Source organism: Pollicipes pollicipes, unplaced genomic scaffold (genome assembly GCF_011947565.3).
Source record: "Pollicipes pollicipes isolate AB1234 unplaced genomic scaffold, Ppol_2.1 Scaffold_7262;HRSCAF=8765_pilon_pilon_pilon, whole genome shotgun sequence".
Lineage (NCBI taxonomy): Eukaryota > Metazoa > Arthropoda > Thecostraca > Pollicipedomorpha > Pollicipedidae > Pollicipes > Pollicipes pollicipes.
In genome coordinates this window covers 7,606,891-7,625,516 of record NW_023597055.1, presented here as the reverse complement: position 1 = coordinate 7,625,516, position 18,626 = coordinate 7,606,891, and the positions used below count along the sequence as shown (strand labels likewise).

Below are 18,626 nucleotides of genomic sequence, written 5' to 3'. Positions count from 1 at the left end.
AATTGATAGAGAACAGACAGGACAATTTCCGGTCCGGTCTGGTTTTGAACTCATGACCCTCAAATTTCGGACCCATCGCGTTACCGCCTTCGGAAACAGATGCTGGTTTTGTATCGTGCGCATGCTGACGGTTGATGGATTTGCAGGTTATGTGAGGCTGGCAACCAGTGACGCACTCGCGGATCACTAAATTTTCTACTAGATCCGGCGTCATATCGGCTAGATCGATGGGCTACTGCAGATTTCCTCAACAATACGGCCTCATAAGAAAATTTGATGCAATGCAATCTAAGAAATTAGTGTATGCTGTAAGATGTTGATTGTCTTTTTCTATTAAAATATTTAACAAAGGACAACCGGATGAATTTATTATATATTTCTTTTGTACGCCAAACATTTCAATAGCGCTAAATTTTATACCTCTACAAAATCATTGTTGTCATGGTTACGGTCGGGTATAAAACCCGGCATATGACGCAGACACGCAAGTTCTCCGAAACGGATGGTCCGATCGCCTTGAAACCTTTACGAATCGATTCCGCGAAATAAGGTGAGTTATGGGGAGGCAATATCGAGACCTGGCCTAAGATTAATAACTTCGAAAATGAGAAGGGAAAATTTTACATGCATATGCACACAACTCCCAGTTCAACACACTACAGATCCCAGTTCCTACGCGCTCGCAGCCCTCCCCTGCCGCCAACCTGAGCACGTTCCTGACCGAGCGCGGCACGCGATGCCCTTGACGTCGACCGCGGCTGCATGACCTATATAGCGCCGAATATGGCACGCGCGGTGGCGGGAGTGCCGTCTGTAGGCCGCAACAGCGCCACCTCTCGCTGCACTACCGGGCTGTTGACTGCGCCCAGGGTTGGCTGTCTGTGAGTGTGCCGTGCGACAGGACGGCGACGCCTGGCTGTGCTGTTATGAGACGCCATGGCCCTGTGATTTTTTGTTCTGCTGAGGCCAGGGATTCAGCCAGGTCCATCGGGTTCAACCTGCGCGGCGTAAAACTTTAACAGACCCCGGCAGCAGCGGGCAAAAATAGCGCATGCCTGAGATATTTCTTTGTGTCGGTGGAATTCTCGCGCTGTACGGTAAATAGCACTGGTCTCCGTCAGCGGTAGATGTCATAGGACGGAGTGGCGTTTGGGGTACGTTGTAAACGTGAGCTGCCCATTCAAAAACCCGTGCCTTAAATCCTAACAGCCAGGTTTATCCATGTACTAAAAAACCACGCGTTTCTTGCAGTTAGATGCCATCATGACCTCGCCATTACAGCGGGAATGGGGTGCACCCAGTGACCTGCGCAATTTCCTGTGTGTTTCGTTGCACAATGACAGTAGGGTCCGTCATCGAAAAACTGGAAATAAAGTGGCGTTCAGTCTCGTCTGGCCGTGTTGGGGGCCGAGCCGGGCGTTCCCGGCCTTCTCTTTGCTCGGCCTCGGGTGCGGCGGCCCAACGGCTGCACAAAAAGAGTTCGCAGGCGCCTCTCTCCCCGAACCGGAGGACCTGCAGGTTACGGGACATATAAGGCTAAGTTCGTGCCTCCATAAGGCTCGTAGTCCGGGCCAAATCGCCAGTTCGCCTGCCGGAGCCACGGCCGTTTCCTCGATCCTTCCCCCTCCTCGCCCGATCCATCACGGGGTGGCGTCTGTTGGTGACTAGGACGAGGTCTCAACGCAGCAGCCGCCGCGAGGGTACCACCACACGGTTCCGGAGCGCACCGCTGTCCTCTGTGTTAGCATCTTTCTGGCTATACACATATCAAAGGCACAACTTTCTATCACTTTGCGCTGTTTGACAAAGTTTACACGTGTTGGCGTCGGTAGATGAACACGTGTACACAACAGCTGATTACTCACATTACCTCACGACCACTCTAGAAAACTCAAGTGTCGACCTGTCCCTTTTAGAACTATATTGCTTGATCCGGCTGGCGTCGAGTTGAACTAGAAATTTGAAGCAGACCTCACCGACCGCGAGAACCGCTGGACGCAGCAGCCTGCATTTCTGGGAGACCAAACGGAGATCGTGGGCGGCACCCGTGGGTGTCAGTTTCTCACAACTTTTGCGAGGGGGGGGGGGGCAGAGTCGCTGAAGTTGATCGACGGTCAAAAACCGAATACCATTTCCTCCAAAACATCTAATAGTCTTCCATCTAAATTTTTTATTTGCCTATAAAATCGACAGCGTACTGAAAACTCTAGTGTCAAAAAACATTGATAGGGTAAATGGAAATATGCTCACGTTGCAGATATCTTACAAAATCGCACAGCTAGATGCTGTATGAAAAACAACCAAGCAAAGACAGATGTTGAAGCGCATCAACGTTGTATGCCTACAGAAAACCCTGCCCAGCGAAGATTGCAGACTGCGCTCTGTATCACACACTGGTGTAACAAAATCTTTGTCTTGACACTTTACAATGCACCTCACGGAAGAGGCACCAAAAGAACACACGCAAGAGACGCTTAGTCGAGCGACTAAGCGAAGGAGCGCTCCGTCGCTTAGCGAAGCAAGACCACAAGTACTTGCATCACCCAATTGTCAGCATTACTCATAATTATTGTCAGTATAAGAACTGCAAACTTCTAACGCCAAAAAAGTGACTTTAGCGCCCTTTAGCGCGTACCAAGCATTCTAGCGTACTTTCTAGCCTACTACACTTTACTCAGCCCAACTTAAGCACGCTTAGCGGCAGACACACGAGGAAAAGGGTGTAATGAACGTCAAAGACACCCGTGTTCTTGCTTTATTTGTTAGCACGATAAGACGATAAGTACCGTGTGACATTCCAAGCACAATCATAGACCGTTCCAGGCTATTAGATAACATAAGAAACACCAGCCGAGCATTTTCGAGCATACGTGTCATCTTTCGCCGGCTATTGTACAGAATGTCTGTCCCTACAAAACTTAGCGGGAATGCTTCACCTGATGTCCAAGAATGTGTATCATCTGGCAGTTCCAGCGAAAAGCACACATGTAGTTGAGACACTCCGTTTACAAGGAGACTGACCTGTAAACAGCAGCAATTGTAAACAACCCTTCGGACACACAACAGCCACGCGCCATGCATAAGAAACAGACGACAAACTCTTGCACTGACGTATGACACCAGTCATTGTTCTCGCCATGACTGGGGCCCGTGATAAGATCTATCTATCGCTACGAGCAATCCACACCAGCACTGCTGACACAGGACTGCTGTAGGGGTGTACCGCTCAGTCATACCAGTCGCCCAGTAACAACGTGCCACCATATGACATCCTCTGCGCACGCGCGCTGACCATGCTCCAGCCTTCGGGATCTTCAGCATGGCAGTCGCGTTGAAGGCGGCGACTGTCGTGCCATGCCATGCCATGCGGGCGCATCACTTGGTGGCCACCCCGTACAGGACCGGGTTGTCGGGGTGGATGCCTGGGTTGGGCGTGGAGCGCGGCTTCATCTCGTTCCCGATTATCAATACCGAGTGGTGGTCCAATGCGCTGAAGCTGCTCGCCAGCAGCGCCTGTCGACAGGACGCCACGCTGGTGACGTGCCCAACACATGGGACAGTGGCGGAGCGACTGTGAACTGCATCCCCGACAAGCGCTGGCTGTCCTCTCCCAAAACAGCCACCGGCACCATGCGCTCGGCCCGTTGATGCGCGCCAGTGAGCTCGGCAAGACTTGCCTACTTTTCGTCCCGTTTTTGTTTCCTCTGAAGATGAGAATGCACAAACGGTCTCTTCTCGATATGCTCCACCTCAGAATCATTACCTCATCAGCTTCACACTGGCTGACAAGTCTCATCATGGCTCACCAGACCATCATGGCTGACAGCCCCCATCATGACTACCAAGGCCCATAACGACTGGACAAGCCTCACCATGACTATCAAGGCTCAACGGGACGGACAAACCCCATCATGACTGAAGAGCGCTATCATGACTAACAAACCCCACCATGGCTAATAAGCCTCATCATAGCTCACCAGCCCCATCATCTTCTCACCCACCATCATCCATTCGCCGGCCTTGATCGGGGATCCTTTGCCACAAAACATCCCCTGTCCGTCCTTGACCGCCGACCTCAGCCCCTCCCCCCCCCCGCCCCCCCCCCCTCCCAGTGCCCCATTGTCCCAGCACCATCTCACCGTTTCGAGATCAGGGTTGAACATACAGCCGTAGAACACCAGGGGCCAAATACCGGTGTCGGCGAGTACGTCCTGAAGGCGCCGCCGCCACGTGCCCGGCTTGTCTCTGACGTGCTCTACGAAGTAGTATTTACCACCCTGCGGCAAATGGCGCGAACATGGGTTGAAAAGAGAGCATTACCAGGGAGCAGCCGAGTCTAGGCTGCGGGAAGCGTCCGCCACAACTGAGCTGTGAGAGTACGGTGAGCTAGAACCGCTTTTGAACGAGGGTGGGAGTGAACAAATTTCGTCGCAAAAAGACCGCGTGAGAGAGAAACATTCAACGTGGCCCATGAGTTCCACAAAAGATGGAACTCCTGCCTGACATGGTCTAATCGCACATGCCAAGCCCCTGTTTCCCTTTGTGAGATTTTCAAATATCATCCAAAACCGAGCTCACTTGAAGTCACCAAGCATAAATGAGGCTCCACAGAACCTGGACACCTATGGCTATGTCCTGCCTCACCTACATCGGAATCAAGCCTATGTATGCGCAGAGCAAGGGTGCCAGGTACCTCCAAGCCCAAGAACCCCAGCGACCGCAGCCGCTTGCACGCATTAAGTTTGGTTTGTTTACAAAACGCATCACGATCTGCAGCTGTGTGCCAAATGCAAAATTTTCACCCATCCCATTTGTATTTTTATTTTTTGGTCTCACCACCACATCACGAAAGCAGAGCCTGGTGCAAACACCAGCAAGGCCTGGTAGAGAATTTTACTCCACGTATTTCTTTTTTTCCCGAGGAAACTTGACCACTAAATTGCATCACTCCCGAAATGCAGGAGTGAAAAGTTCAAGAAATGTCTTCTAAATTAAATTTACAAGATGAATATCATCATGTGAGCATTTATGTTCACAGATTTTAAGTCAAATCAGCTGAAAACAAAATTTTGCTTTAAAAGTACCAGTCTTTATATTTCTTTAGCTACTTTTGCTTTTCTTGGCATCATACGAGTGTGATACCACTTCATTCTTCCTTCCTTTTGGATTGCCTTTAGAGATACCATCTGCCGCTTAAAATGTTGACCAATTTCTCTGCAAGATGCTCCAACTGCAAATTTGTACGTACTTCATACATAAATGTGATTAATTCGCCAGCCGCCCAAACATGTTTGACGTGCACCCAAGCGTGAACAATTCACAGGGAATGAAGGAGACGATTTGAAGCACGGAACTTATTTTTACTGCCATTTTTGCCCCGTTATGCCCTAGGCTAACGATTTTCTTGGTTCATGCGGTGCTCAGTAATGACAAATCTAGATCTTTCGAGTGTCTAATTCACCAGGCTACCTGGCAAGGCTATCGTATGCTGCCATATCCAGCCTTGGGACAGACCTGACACAGCTAATACAGAAGTTTTGATGACGAAATTCTGCCCTCTAGATATGTTAATCACGCACACCGCTTACTTGTCTTGCATTTTAATTTCGTAGGTTGGTGGGAATGATTGATATTCATATTTAGGGGGTGAGTGGGATGACTCAGTCTGCCAGCAGACCATACAAAAGGTACTGACTTTTTGTTGTGGGGGAGCAGGAAGAAGCCAGTAAGTCTCCTGTGGGCCAAGTAATTGCTTGCCTCACCTGCTGTTAATACATGACTGGTAACCAGTTAGCCATTTTCTGTTTTAATCCATCGAGTTTTGTCATAAGACAAATTATGATGCTGCAAGGCATGCAATGGGCTTATTTTGTTCCATATTCTTGGTTATTTGCCCCAAATTTCTGAAAGTGGTTCCCCATGGCTGCTCTGACCAGATGTTTTCTATCGGTGTCATGGTTTACTGACCGGCAAATGACTGTACTGTACATGTGCATTATATTTCTAACACAGGGATACCTAAGCTGCATAGCAATTATAATATGACTTCAATATTAGTATGTAACAAATATTCAGACCATCCCATTTGAAATGTGAAGCCCACTTCTCAAACTTTGTCATTAAATATGAATAAACAAGCCTAAATGGATGCCTTTGCTGCAGCTGAAAAGGCAAGCAGCAATACTGGCATGGTCATCTAAAAGTTATGCTACTTTTGGAGAAGAGAGATTGTTTTGTGGAACGTACCCATTATTGCCCTTGACGTAGGGTAACCATGACAATCAAAATAAGTTGTTCAAAGTGACTTAAAGTGTTTTGATTTGTGTGTTGTCATTTTTGTCTGATGGCAACAAGCATACACAAATGAACTGAATAAAAATGCAAGTTGAAACCAGCTAAAACTTAGCTTTATCGTGTTTTTATCACAAGTGCTGCTGTAGACAGATAGGTGAGTTTAGATGATGTTCAACATATGGGCTACTCTAAGTTAGGTTTGGTTGGTTAAGTGCATGGCAAGTGGCAATAGAAATTGTGCAGGAATCAGTAACTCACAACTGCTGCTGTGATACAAACAGGTTAGACAGGATGACATGAAGTAAGGGCACTTTATGTTAGTCATGGGCTACTTTCATGGAAATAAGCATACATATTTTGTACGAAAAAGTGGCAAACTATTTGTTTTCCCTGACCACATGTCTCATAGAAGCCAGAGGTATGTCTATTGTGTTTGGCTTGGTAATGGGCTGATGTGTAGGAGTCCAAGGGTTTTGTGTTTGAGTGTTTTATGCTTGTTGAATTTTCTGTTGTCATTTTGTTATTGAATTCATTTGCTTTGTTTTGTTTCAAAAGTGCTGTGGAAGGAAGTGAAAAGTGCAGCATCAAATCATTGGTGTTAATAATTTTGTTTGCTCTTAATACTGTCTTGACACTATTGTGCTTTAACACGCGCCCGGCTGGCCGTTTAGATACCCTTCGCTCGGTTGGGGGGGGGGGGGCGGAAAGGGGGTAATTTGACCCCCTGAAATCTCGGGAACTAAGAGAGCTAGAGACGCCAAACTTATAGGGTGTCTTGCCCTATACGTGAACTCACCTAGGTTTAGGTTTCAGCTTCCTAGGTCATGACCTTCAGGTCTAATAAGGTCAAACAATGTCAAGTTTCAGGTTTGCCTTCAAAGCGCCCCCAGAACGTAGGCAACAGTCTCTAAGCAAAAGGTCACAAGCCCATTTGAGGTCACTGACCTTGTTTGGCCTTTTGAAGGTCATGGGGACCAAAATTATACAAGACTGCTCTGAGTTTTGCATTTGAATAAGCGACAAATATTACGCTAGGCAGTATGTTCCTAAAACACAAAATTCGACCCGGGTCATCTTAGGTCAGTGACCTGTTCTGACCTCTAAGAAGTCAATTGAAGATGTATCATGCGGTTCTTGCTGTCAATAAATTCGAAATGAACACCAGAAACTATCGCATACAAGATGTTAAAAAACAAAATAGTTTTGCCAGGTTCCTGATATTACTTCCATGCCAACTTGAAATACATGTCTTTGTTTGCTGAAGCATCAGTCACGAGCTCATTATTTCCATCTTTTGTGAATTGTTATTTTCAATCCCAGACGGTCTTTTTGCCATGGACTTTTTCACTGCCACCCCAGTTCAAAAGCGATTCTAGCTCTCTGGCTAACACAAATGACCCAATCGCCACCAAAGCCCTGCAGCCCGACGCGTTACACGCGGTCCCTGTACTAACCGGCACGAGGACGCGGTGGATCTCGCGTATCATCTGGTCGACGTGTCGAACGCAGCAGAGCACCAGCGTGGTGACGACGACGTCCACGGAGTTGTCGGCCACCGACGGCATGCACTCGCCGCGCTCCGTCACAAACCGGATGTCCGGGTCCAGGTGCGCCGCCTTCCGCTTGCACTCGCGCCGGAAGTAGATCTCGAACTCCTTGTTTGGATCGACACAGAGCAGCCGCGAGTCGGCTGGGTAGTACTCGAGGTTGGTGCCGGAGCCGACGCCCACCTGCCGTGGGGTAACAGTGAGGGGGAGGGGAGGGCCGTCGACAGAAGGGGCCGCCCGATGCGCAGCCGCTGCCGGCATTGAGCCGTGACTGCCGCCCACCGACTTTGACATGGCTGTTCACATGAGTACCGTTTTGAGTTGAATGATACTCGGCAAGCGATTTGTGCACACGCACGGTGGGTATGATCTTAAGATAATGAGAGATGGCATACCTCCAGAATGTTCAGCGCATTTTTCTTTTGCAGCTCCGGATCCGCGGACTTCAACTCCTCAAGACTGGCAAAAACCTCTTTCTTGGGGCTTTCATAAAACTTCTTCAGGCTATCCTTCATGATGAAGTACATAAGCGTGGCACCAATCATATTATCGAACTGTTGGGCACGACCACGTCCAAGAGCTGTTCTCTTCACGATGTTGACCAATGTATACCACCCCAATGTGAGGACTATGATATTGAGGAAAAAATCTAGCCACTCCCACATCTTTACTGGGCAAGATCTGAAACAGGGCGCGGTTTTATGGCAAACACGTGTCAATGCAAAACATCAGAGACCAATAATCCACCTATGTACTTGTCTACACACTCGTAAGTTAATTTCTCTATCAGTGATGCGCTAAATTGTGCGAACGGTAGATCAATGTCAACGCTGTTTGTTGGAAGGTAATCTTCCGACATTGTCAGCGTGGCTGGGTATCTCCCAAAGCGTAGAGAACGGAATCAATAGTTTTTTTGGGTGTGACAAAATTCATATCCAGTCTCTCCGCCCCGAGCGGTCACTCACGAAATTCCCTTAGAGCCACAGGCCATCTTTTCGAGGGATGTATATGACTTATTCGTTAAGCCACTTCTCTTTTGTGTGACACATATCTTAAAGCCAACCAGCCTTCAACGTACCATGAGACACTCGTGACCAATTTGTCAATCACTGACAAATATTAGGTATGCAATCACTTTTGCACTTGACGTTTTCAGCGGTGTACATGGTCACGCACCAGTCACTCGTGGTGGTGTGGTGGTGGGCATTGCTTGAAACGCAGTGCTCCGACGGGGTGGATGCACCTTTTGCAATATGCCATGCAACTTAGACAGTTTTAGAATTCACTGATGATGGGCTTTTTTAGCTTAGCAAAACCATGCGTCGCCTTATTTGGGTCTCATTCGCCTTCTCCACAAGCTGGCAGGATGTTACAACAATTTTGACAGTTTTAACGCTTTTCTCTCGGTGATCCTCAGCCGCCAAAAAATGCATTACTCTTCAGTCGACTTCTTTGTCGTATGTCACACTCACACTCGTTGGTGAGGCTTACGTAATCCGCAATACAAATACTGTTGCCCCAAAGCCCCCACCTCGTTAAACCCTACTTCACCCTTCATGTGCGTGCATTTAAATCACGGTGATACAAATATGTAAGACAGTACCAGTAGCCCCATAGCTGGTAAAACATTGCGAATAGAAAGACTGATATAATGATTTTTAGGCTACATGCCTTTATCAAAACGAACATCAGCATGAAAGTTAAGATTGCCTGCCGGTCCTACCCGAATTTTCAGGCCGCTTTTGAAACAGTGACCTGTTAAGACGGTGGCCAGCTGCTAACAAAACAACTGAAAAATCGAGTAGGATTGGCGAGCCGTTTTTAAATTTTCTACTGATAATCGCTTCGATAAAGGCATATTGTTTAAATATCAATGCATCCATCTCTCCACTCTCCTGGGTATTTTGCGAAGGATAAGGTTATTAGTGCTGTCTTATTCATACGCATTATGTTCCTCACAGACTCAAGAACTTACATAGTTAGGCATTAAAGTACCGAGTTAGGTACATGCGCTTGCATTACATCCATGCACCTGGTCTTTCGATGATCATATATGCACATACGTACCTATTATGTCTGACCTGTCATGATGCGCGCATTAATGTTTTCTCAAATAAAACAATCTGAACATATTGTCCGAAATCCGAAATCTCTTGGTTACATTTGGGGGAGGGGCACCAACTTTGACTGGGTAAATCCTTCTCTTAATGAAATCCTAGACTATATCAAGGTTACAGTCTGGCGCAATGAAACTTACAGTCCGTGTAGCTTGTATATGGGGCCGATGCCCCCACCAGCAGCACACCAGTCCGGTTCAGTAGAAACATGCTCACGTACCTGCACACGGCTTTCCAGGGGACGTGCGACGCACAATGCTCAGAAATTCCGCTGGAGGCGCGTGTGACCAACCCCCGATGTCAGTAAGGAATGTTCGCGAAGCGTCTAAAAGCCAATAGCAACGCGCAAAACAGATGCAGAGAACGAGTTATCAACCGCCCAACGTGCGCTGCGATTGGTTGATGCAGGAGAGGCGGCGGCTTGCGACTCACGCATACGCAGTACCAGCAGTCACAAAGGTGGCGCCAGCTCTCAAGGACGCTCAAACATGCCAAGAACCTAAATTAACCTAGGGCTATCTAGAATGTGTGCGAGATGCCCTGACGTTCGTTGAACGAGCAGAAGTGGATGGAGAGAGGTGGGCGTCCCCCTACTAGGCCCTGACTGTGGCAAGCACGTGACTAAATTTCGCCATGCTCAAAGTAACCGTCGGGCCACATAGCACATATCTGCGACTTGATGCGAGTTGAAGTAGGAAACCAAACTCGGGTCACGTGGACTTGGATCACGTATGTCATGGCTCCCAAAAGTTGGCCCAATGTCATGTGACATCTGTTTGCAGCTGCTGCGATTGCAGAACGTACCAATATTCATGGACAATTAGCAGGTGATTTGACATCAAGAATCGACTGGCGATGGACTCCAATGAAAACAAAACACTGCCCCTCACCGAAAGATATAGAATGAATGACAATTGGAGCACACTGGCGCCCTTAGGCGACTTCATACATGAAGAACAGCATCACGTTTTCCCAAATTTCTTCATAGATACTTTTTTTGTTATGGCTTAGAGAAGGGCCAACATTCATCCTAAAAAAGCAAACAAACTTTAAATGCTGGGACAGCAAACATAGGAGTATCGTAACACGCGCTCGGGTGGGGGTCAAATTGACCCCCCAAAATCTTTTTTCGGAATGGTTTCTGAACGGCGCGGCTAGTCGCGCCAGATCTTGTTTAGCTGTAGACAATTGAATGACGGATCGTTCGGTGTCAAAAGCTTAGATGTACCTAGTGAGGTCGCTGACCTATGGCAGGTCAGTCAGGCCATGGATTCAGCGAAACTAATTTCTGGAGAATCGTTCAATGTGATCCAACAACGGAGCGTTAGACGAAGCCATTGATGATACCTAAGATGCTTTCTTAGGCCACACAACCGTTGAATACAAAGATTACATTGACCTAGGGTCAGGTATGAAGGTCAGACCAAGGTCAAAACAGAACTGTTTTATTACTCCAGGGCTTGCTGTATGGAGTAGTTTCTGGTGCTCATTTCAAATTTATTGATGACACAAACCGCATTTTATATCTGCCATGGACGTCGTGAGTTTCAAAACAGGTATCTGACCTAAAACGACCTAGGTCAACATTTTGTTTTTAGGAACATGCTGCCTAGCGGAATGTTCACCACTTATTCAAATGCAAAACTCAAAGCAGCCTGGAGACGTTAAGTATTCTTTTCAGTCGAGGTGAGGAAGGAAAACGCCTCCTGACCAGGGATTAAGTTTCATTTTTTGGTTATAATTTTATCCATTATTTTTCATCATTGACAGTGTTTAGGGTTCAGCCCCCAAAAAACTAATTTTGAGAAACTACGCCAATGCTAATAACTGTGAAAGGGAAGGGCGTGAAGTCTGGGAAGAAAACTTATTTAAATGCATTTCAGAGGCAGCCTCAGCCATTTTTCTTCCTGCATCTTGCTCCCGCTCCCTACCTAAGCACTTCACGTATTGCAAAACTGCATCCCTGTAGTTCTACATTTACCGATAAAATAATTATACAAGCACCTGAAAACAATATCACTTTTGGCTTTGTGACGTCATCGTACAATCAGCTGGAGGCGTTGGCTACCTTCATTATCTTCGCATAATCGTTACTCGTGCGGAACACGCCTTTCCTAACATCATCCCAGCTCATGGGAGCAAAACCCATGTGATACTGGTATCGACAAATGCAAACAACATTCTTGAACATCTTTAAAACACCGTCGTTCAGCTTTATATGCAGCATGATGAGAATTAAAAGCGTTTTATCTCACGCGTCCCCATCGATCAGTGTGCTAAGCCTGAGGTGCAACAGGCAATATGAGAGGCCTTAAGCAGCGATGCTCGGCTTCTTTCTTCAAAGGAGCTGTTTCTATCAGCAGCGGGAAGCAGGAGGCATTATTCCGTGCTCTGTGTAGTAATAGTTCATAAAACACGCGATGCCCGTGAAGTTGGCGATTTATTCAGCGATCTTGTTCAGCGACAAGTTCCGATTTCTCTGAAAAGGGTCTTTAACTAAATTGCAGCATGAGAACACCAAAAATTGCCCTTATTTTGCAATGTCTTGTGACCTTCAAGGTCAAAAGCTGGATCATAGGACAGGGAACTCGATATTACCCAAAAACTACCTGCCGATTTGAAAACTGTGAACATCAAAATATTCACAACCGCAAGAGCTAGAGTCCGTCAAAAAGTTTTGACCGCTCGAGGTCACCCTTCAAGGTCAAACGCGGGCTCACGGGACGGGGAACTTCATATCACTGAAAAATTACCGGCCGATTTTAAACTTTCAAGCATCGGAATATTCACCACAAAAATCACTCGCATCCGTCAAAGAGTCCTGATCTCTCAGGGTCACTCTTCAGGGTCAAAGACGGGTTCAAGAGACGGGGAACTCCACAGCACCCAAAAATCACCGGCCGACTTTTAACTTATAAACATCAGGATATTCACCACAGAATGAACTCTCGTCCATTCAAAAAGTCCAGATCTCTCAAGGTTACCATTCAAGGTCAAACGCGGGCTCAAAAGACGGGGAACTCGACATGACTCAAAAATTACCGGCCAATTTGAACTTGCATGCATCATGATATTCACCACAGCAAGATGTAGCGTCCGTCAAAAAGTCCTTGACCTGTAAGGGTGACCTTGAGAGGTCAGGACTTTTTGACGGACGCTTGCTCTTTCTTTAGTGAATATTTTGAAAGTTAAAAATCGGTCGGTAATTTCTTGGTGATGTGGAGTACTTCGTCCTTTGAGCCCACGTTTGACTTTAAAGAATGTCAATGAGAGGTCAGGACTTTTTGACGGACGCTAGCTCTTTCTGTGGTAAATATTTTAATACTTGTAAGTTGAAAATCGGCCAATAATTTTTGGGAGATATGGAGTTCCCCGTCCTTTGAGACCACGTTTTTGAATGGTGATCTTGAGAGGTCAGAACGTTTTGACAGACGCTTGCTCTTTTTGTGGTTCATATTCTGATCTTTGTAAGTTAAAAATCGCCCGGTAATTTTTGCATGATATGGAGCTCCCTGCCCTTTGAGCCCACGTTTGGTCTTGAAGGGTGACCTTGAGAGGCCAGAACTTTATGAGGGTCGCTAGCTCTTGCGCTTGTGAATATGTTGATGCTCACATTGCAAATCGGCCGGTAATTTTGGGGTGATACCGAGTTCCCCGTCCTTTGACCCTACTTTTGACCTTGAAGGTCACATGACATTGCAAAATAATGGTCATTTTTGGTGTTCCCATACCACAATTGACATTGGGGCCCTTTTTCAAAGAAATCGGATCTCGTCACTGAAAAAAATCACTGAATAAATCGCTAACTTCGCGAACATTTCCGTAAAACCGAACGGCATTGGCCACTGCAAGCATCACCGGGCGGCGGGCGCCATGTGCCCAGGAACAACCATGGTAAAACAATGTTTCTGAATGTCTCCCACACTTAATTTGTACACTTGAAAGATTAGACTGGGTGAGTCTCTTTAAGTGTTTTAGGTTTTCCTCTGGGCAGACGATCAGTTAAAACAACGTGAAACAAAAATAATTTACCTTTACTCTTCCAGTTCTACAGCAAGATTCCAGTACTACTTCGTGGTGCTGTTATGGCCAATCCGTTAGTATCATCGAGATACAAATTGCACAGGTAAAATGTACGCCCGAAATATCTTCTAGATGTACGATGTTAAGTGCTAAAGCAGTTGAATGTGCCTGTTCGGATCCGCCATCATTTCCATTCACCTGCTAGACACCGCTTGGTGTTAGCCGCGAGGCTAACGTTGTGCGGCCTACGGAGACTGCAACGCCTTGTTGCTAACAAGGCTTTGTTGTTGATGGGTGCGAGTGCGCATGGTCAAAACTACGCCACATAAGTTGCATCACTTATCGATTCTGACTAAATGTTGATTAGTTTTAGACGGGCATGGCTTGGTCATGCTAATACAGATTGTTAACCCATTTTTATGTCCAATCTGCATTCGGGAGGCCCTTGATCGGAGGGCTTGTCCACACATGGCCGGTGCGCAGCTGCAGCGGATGGTGGCAACTGCTCACCGATGTGAGAAAGCAACCAAACTATTGTCAGACTAGCTGCTACACATTGTTTTACACATACGCGAGACAACAACTTCGTGAATGCTCGTGGGGAAGTCTACAGCACGCTTCGACTTTAGCCGAAACAGCCACGATATTCTCCGTCCAGCCTCTGTTTCCTTCGCTTGGACATTGGTCATTCCTTCTTCTCAGACACACACGCGAGATTTTCGTGACGAGGGAGTCTTCGCCCGGGTTAAGGGTAAGGGCATACGTGCGTTTGGGGAGCTCTCTGTCTGTGGGAAACAGCAACAACAGGCTTATAAGGCCCTTACGTTATTTTCTTGGTTCCTCATCGTGTTGTCTTTTATCAGTCTGTGGTAAAATATATTGAGTTAGCCAGTCCAATGTCACGTGTTCCCGATTTTAAACGCCTCGCATTTGCTTCCAGGTCGACGCGAACTATGTTCCTCTTCATTTTGTAACTTGGGTGCGTCGTGGTCTCTCAGAGCGCACCTTGGGCCACTACGACATCTCACTCCAACCAGCAATATTACCAGTCATATCTCGTCACGACGAACTCAGCATTAACTCACTCCCACCATCTGCCTCTGCACCGCACCCTGGCTAACAGCCGGACTCGAGCGCCTTCCCACCCCTGCCAGACTCCGGCTTCCCTGACCCGAGCGCCTTCCCACCCCTGCCAGACTCCGGCTTCCCTGACCCGAGCACCGTCCCACCCCTGCCGGCCTCCGGCTTCCTTGACCCCAGCACCGTCCCGCCCCCGACAGACTTCCCTGACCCGGGCGCCATCCCGCCCCTGTCAGATTCCGTCTTCCCTGACCCGAGCGCCGTCCCACCCCTGCCAGACTCCGGCTTTCCTGACCCGAGCACCGTCCCACCCCTGCCGGCCTCCGGCTTCCTTGACCCCAGCACCATCCCGCCCCCGACAGACTTCCCTGACCCGGGCGCCATCCCGCCCCTGCCAGATTCCGTCTTCCCTGACCCGAGCGCCGTCCCACCCCTGCCAGACTCCGGCTTCCCTGACCCGAGCGCCGTCCCACCCCTGCCAGACTCCGGCTTCCCTGACCCGAGCGCCGTCCCGCCCCCGACAGACTTCCCTGACCCGAACGCCGTCCCGTCCCTGCCGGCCTCCGGCTTCCCTGACCCGAAAACCGTCCCGCCCCTGCCAGACTCCGGCTTCCCTGACCCGAGCGCCGTCCCGCCCCTGCCAGACTCCGGCTTCCCTGACCCGAACACCGTCCCGCCCCTGCCGGCCTCCGGCTTCCCTGATCCGAGCGCCGTCCCGCCCCTGCCAGCCACCACCGGCGGCGGGTCGGCTGACATCCCTGATCCGAGCGCCGTCGTCTCCGTGCGCGCGAGCGCCGCCAGCGTCTCGCGGAAGCCGCGCCGGAACGTGTAGTTGGTCAGGCCGTACACCAGCGGGTTGAGCGCGGCGCTCGCGTACATGAGGTAGTGCGCGGCGTACCAGAGCGCGCGGAGCCGCTCCGTCACCGCGTCGGCGGTGTCCGGCAGTCGGTACCGCTGGATGACGACGACGGCGAACGGCGTCCAGCAGACGACGTAGACGGCGGTCGCCGTGCAGAGCATGACGGCCACCCTGTCCCGCCCGCGCGCGGCGGCTGGCGCGCCGGCGCCGCCGCGCCGCGCCGCGCGCCTCGCCGCCGCCTCCAGCCGGCAGAAGATCCAGGCGTAACTGACGAGGATGGCAGCGACCGGCAGCCAGACGAGCAGCGCACCCAGCGTGAGCCAGTATACGCCGAGCTGCTGCTTGTCCTCGGTGCAGAACTGCTCGCGGAAGTTGCGCCACTGGCGCTGCCGGTAGTGGCGCCAGAGGAGGAGCGGGCTGGCGAGCGTCGCCGCCGCCGCCCAGAGCGCCAGGCTGAGCCGGCAGGCGCCGGCGGCGCTCAGGCGCGCCAGCGGCGGCGCCGCGATGGCCAGCAGGCGCAGCAGGCTTACCGCCACCAGCGTCAGCGCCCCCACCACCGTCAGCGTCAGCATGATGAACCCCTCCGCCTTGCACATGGCGGCACCGAGCTCCCAGTTCTGGAAGAAGTCCTCGACCATAAGCAGAGCGGGCAGCAGGGTGGTGGTGAGCAGGTCTGACACAGCCAGGCTTGCCAGAAGCACGTTAACGGGCGTGCGCATGTTCCGGTGCCGCGCCACGAGGAACAGCACCAGCCCATTACCGAGCAGCCCAAGCACCGCGACGGGGACGAAGGCGATCACCTTGACAGCGATCTGGCCGGCGGGGCGCACGCGCCAGATGGGGCGCGGGAAGTCGTGCTGCCAGAACGGGAAGTCGGCCGACGAGAGCGAGCCGTTCAGCAACGGCTGCGGATGCCAGCGCAGGTCCGTATCGGTCGTCTGCTCAAACACTGGCTGAGCAGCGGCGGCAGCGGCGGCGGCGGCTGCGGCGGCGGCGGCGGTGGCGGCGGTGGTGGTGGCCGGGCCCTCCAGGGGCGTGGAAGCGGCCATCGCAGCGAGACGCGAGCGCAGGCCGGCAACAGTGGCTCGGAGTCTGGCGACGCGCTGGAGGTCTTACCGTGGCCTTAGATGATTTCGCTGTTGTTTTTCCTGGTTGCTCTTCAGCAATTGGCGACGAATCGATTCTTTTCGGCAAGAGATGTTTCACGTAGTTCGGTTATGCCCAAGCAGTCGACGCTGCATGTGAAGACTCGGCCATTTTCCAACCCAGTCTTCACGCCGTCCATTTCCGAAATCACATCGATGTGATCTCCTTCGATGCCTAACGGCTTCCAATCAGACTACACGCCTGCTTTTCTTCGTCACCAAGCTGCAGCCTGCCCAGCGCGGTTCCGTGGCCACTGGTCAGCGGCCTCCGGGTCTCTCGGCTGGGAAGCCACGTGCCGACCGAAACAGCGCCTCTCTTCGAACGGCCGCTGCGCGAGGCGATAGTCGGAGCCGTGATGGTCACTTCGCTCCGACCTCGAGCAGCTCCACCCGGGGATCCGTGCGTTGCCGACTGAGATACGCCGTGTCGCCGCCCGCAGTTTTACCCCCGGGCCTGTGTCGATCTGTTGCTCATCAGGGGCGGATCCAGGCACGGCCCTCGTGGGTGCTGTCATTCGATCCGCGGGCGTCAGTGGTGCGCGGCGAGAGCGCTCCGCTTGATGGCGATTTTTTACAATATTACCTTTCCGCCGCTCGGACTTCTCTCGACCCGCTGCCGCCTGGACTGCGCGCGGTCCCTCGACGCGGAGGTCAAACGCAGGCGGGCTGAGGGCCCCGGCCAATTAGCCACGATAAGGATGTGGAGAGGGTCGCGGAAAAGGTCGCGGAAAGGTCGCGGAGAGCACGCGGCACAGCTGGCTGGCAAAGTGCCGTGTTTGCTGACAGCACATACACGTGATAGGCCGACATATGACATTGTAAAGGAGTGTAAATGGCGCTCTGTATCATAAACGGATAACTTATGTCAACAGGCCAGCGGACGTACTATTTCTCTAGTCATATTGAAGCCTTAAGTTGCGCGTTGGAGACCTAAAACCCGTGCAGCGCCAGTGCGTCATGATATTTCCAGCTGCAACTACAGCCATATCGCCAGCCGACTTCTTCTGCTCCTGGTGGGCTGCACAGCCGTCCGCCCCGCACCAAGTGAGCAGCACAGGGAGAAATCCGCCGTCATATCGCGGCTAATTGGCAGGCAAAACACTTTCTGCTGCTCCTGGCGGGCAGCACAGCTGTCCGCCCTGCACCAAATAAGCAGCACAGGAAGAAGTCCGCCATCACATCGCGGCTACTTGGCGGGTAAAACGCTGAAGGATGCCTGCCGTTGATTGAAGTCAAGTTCGGTTCTCTCAATGCCGTTCCATATTTCACTATGTCGCCTCAACTTTGATGTCCTGTTTGGCATCTCGCTCGAAGTAATCCACCAATCTGCCGAGACGTCATTCTCAAAACTGAACTGTGAAGCATTAACATTGTTTGGTCCGCAGCCAATAGTAATCACACATTCCGCAGGGCCACCGAACGAGACGACGAAACGTTCCCAAAGCCCAGCACGCCGGTAACAATCTTGAGCAATGCTACGTACGTACCATCGTTGAAGTAATTCCGGTTATGGTGCCTTGACGTAGATCAGTTCGGAAACAGCACAAGCATCCTATTGAGT

At 50.4% G+C, this 18,626-nt stretch overlaps 2 protein-coding genes across 2 annotated transcripts; both read right to left on the bottom strand.

Annotated features, from left to right (window-relative positions):
• Positions 1–4,238: 4,238 nt before the first annotated feature.
• On the bottom strand, positions 4,239–10,232 carry LOC119114176 (methyltransferase-like protein 7A; the record flags this gene model as incomplete). The annotated part of the gene is made up of 4 exons (XM_037238381.1): positions 10,179–10,232; positions 8,237–8,522; positions 7,749–8,024; positions 4,239–4,277 (listed from the first exon to the last, which is right to left on the bottom strand). Coding segments are annotated over exons 2-4 (585 nt in total), but the record flags the coding sequence as incomplete, so codon positions are not given.
• A 1,977-nt stretch (positions 10,233–12,209) lies between these two features.
• LOC119114175 (neuropeptide FF receptor 2-like) lies at positions 12,210–17,966 on the bottom strand. The gene is made up of 5 exons (XM_037238380.1): positions 17,952–17,966; positions 16,355–16,825; positions 16,149–16,306; positions 15,816–16,091; positions 12,210–12,240 (listed from the first exon to the last, which is right to left on the bottom strand). The coding sequence occupies exons 1-5, from the start codon at positions 17,964–17,966 to the stop codon at positions 12,210–12,212; spliced, it is 951 nt and encodes a 316-aa protein (XP_037094275.1).
• Between the last annotated feature and the right edge of the window lie 660 nt (positions 17,967–18,626).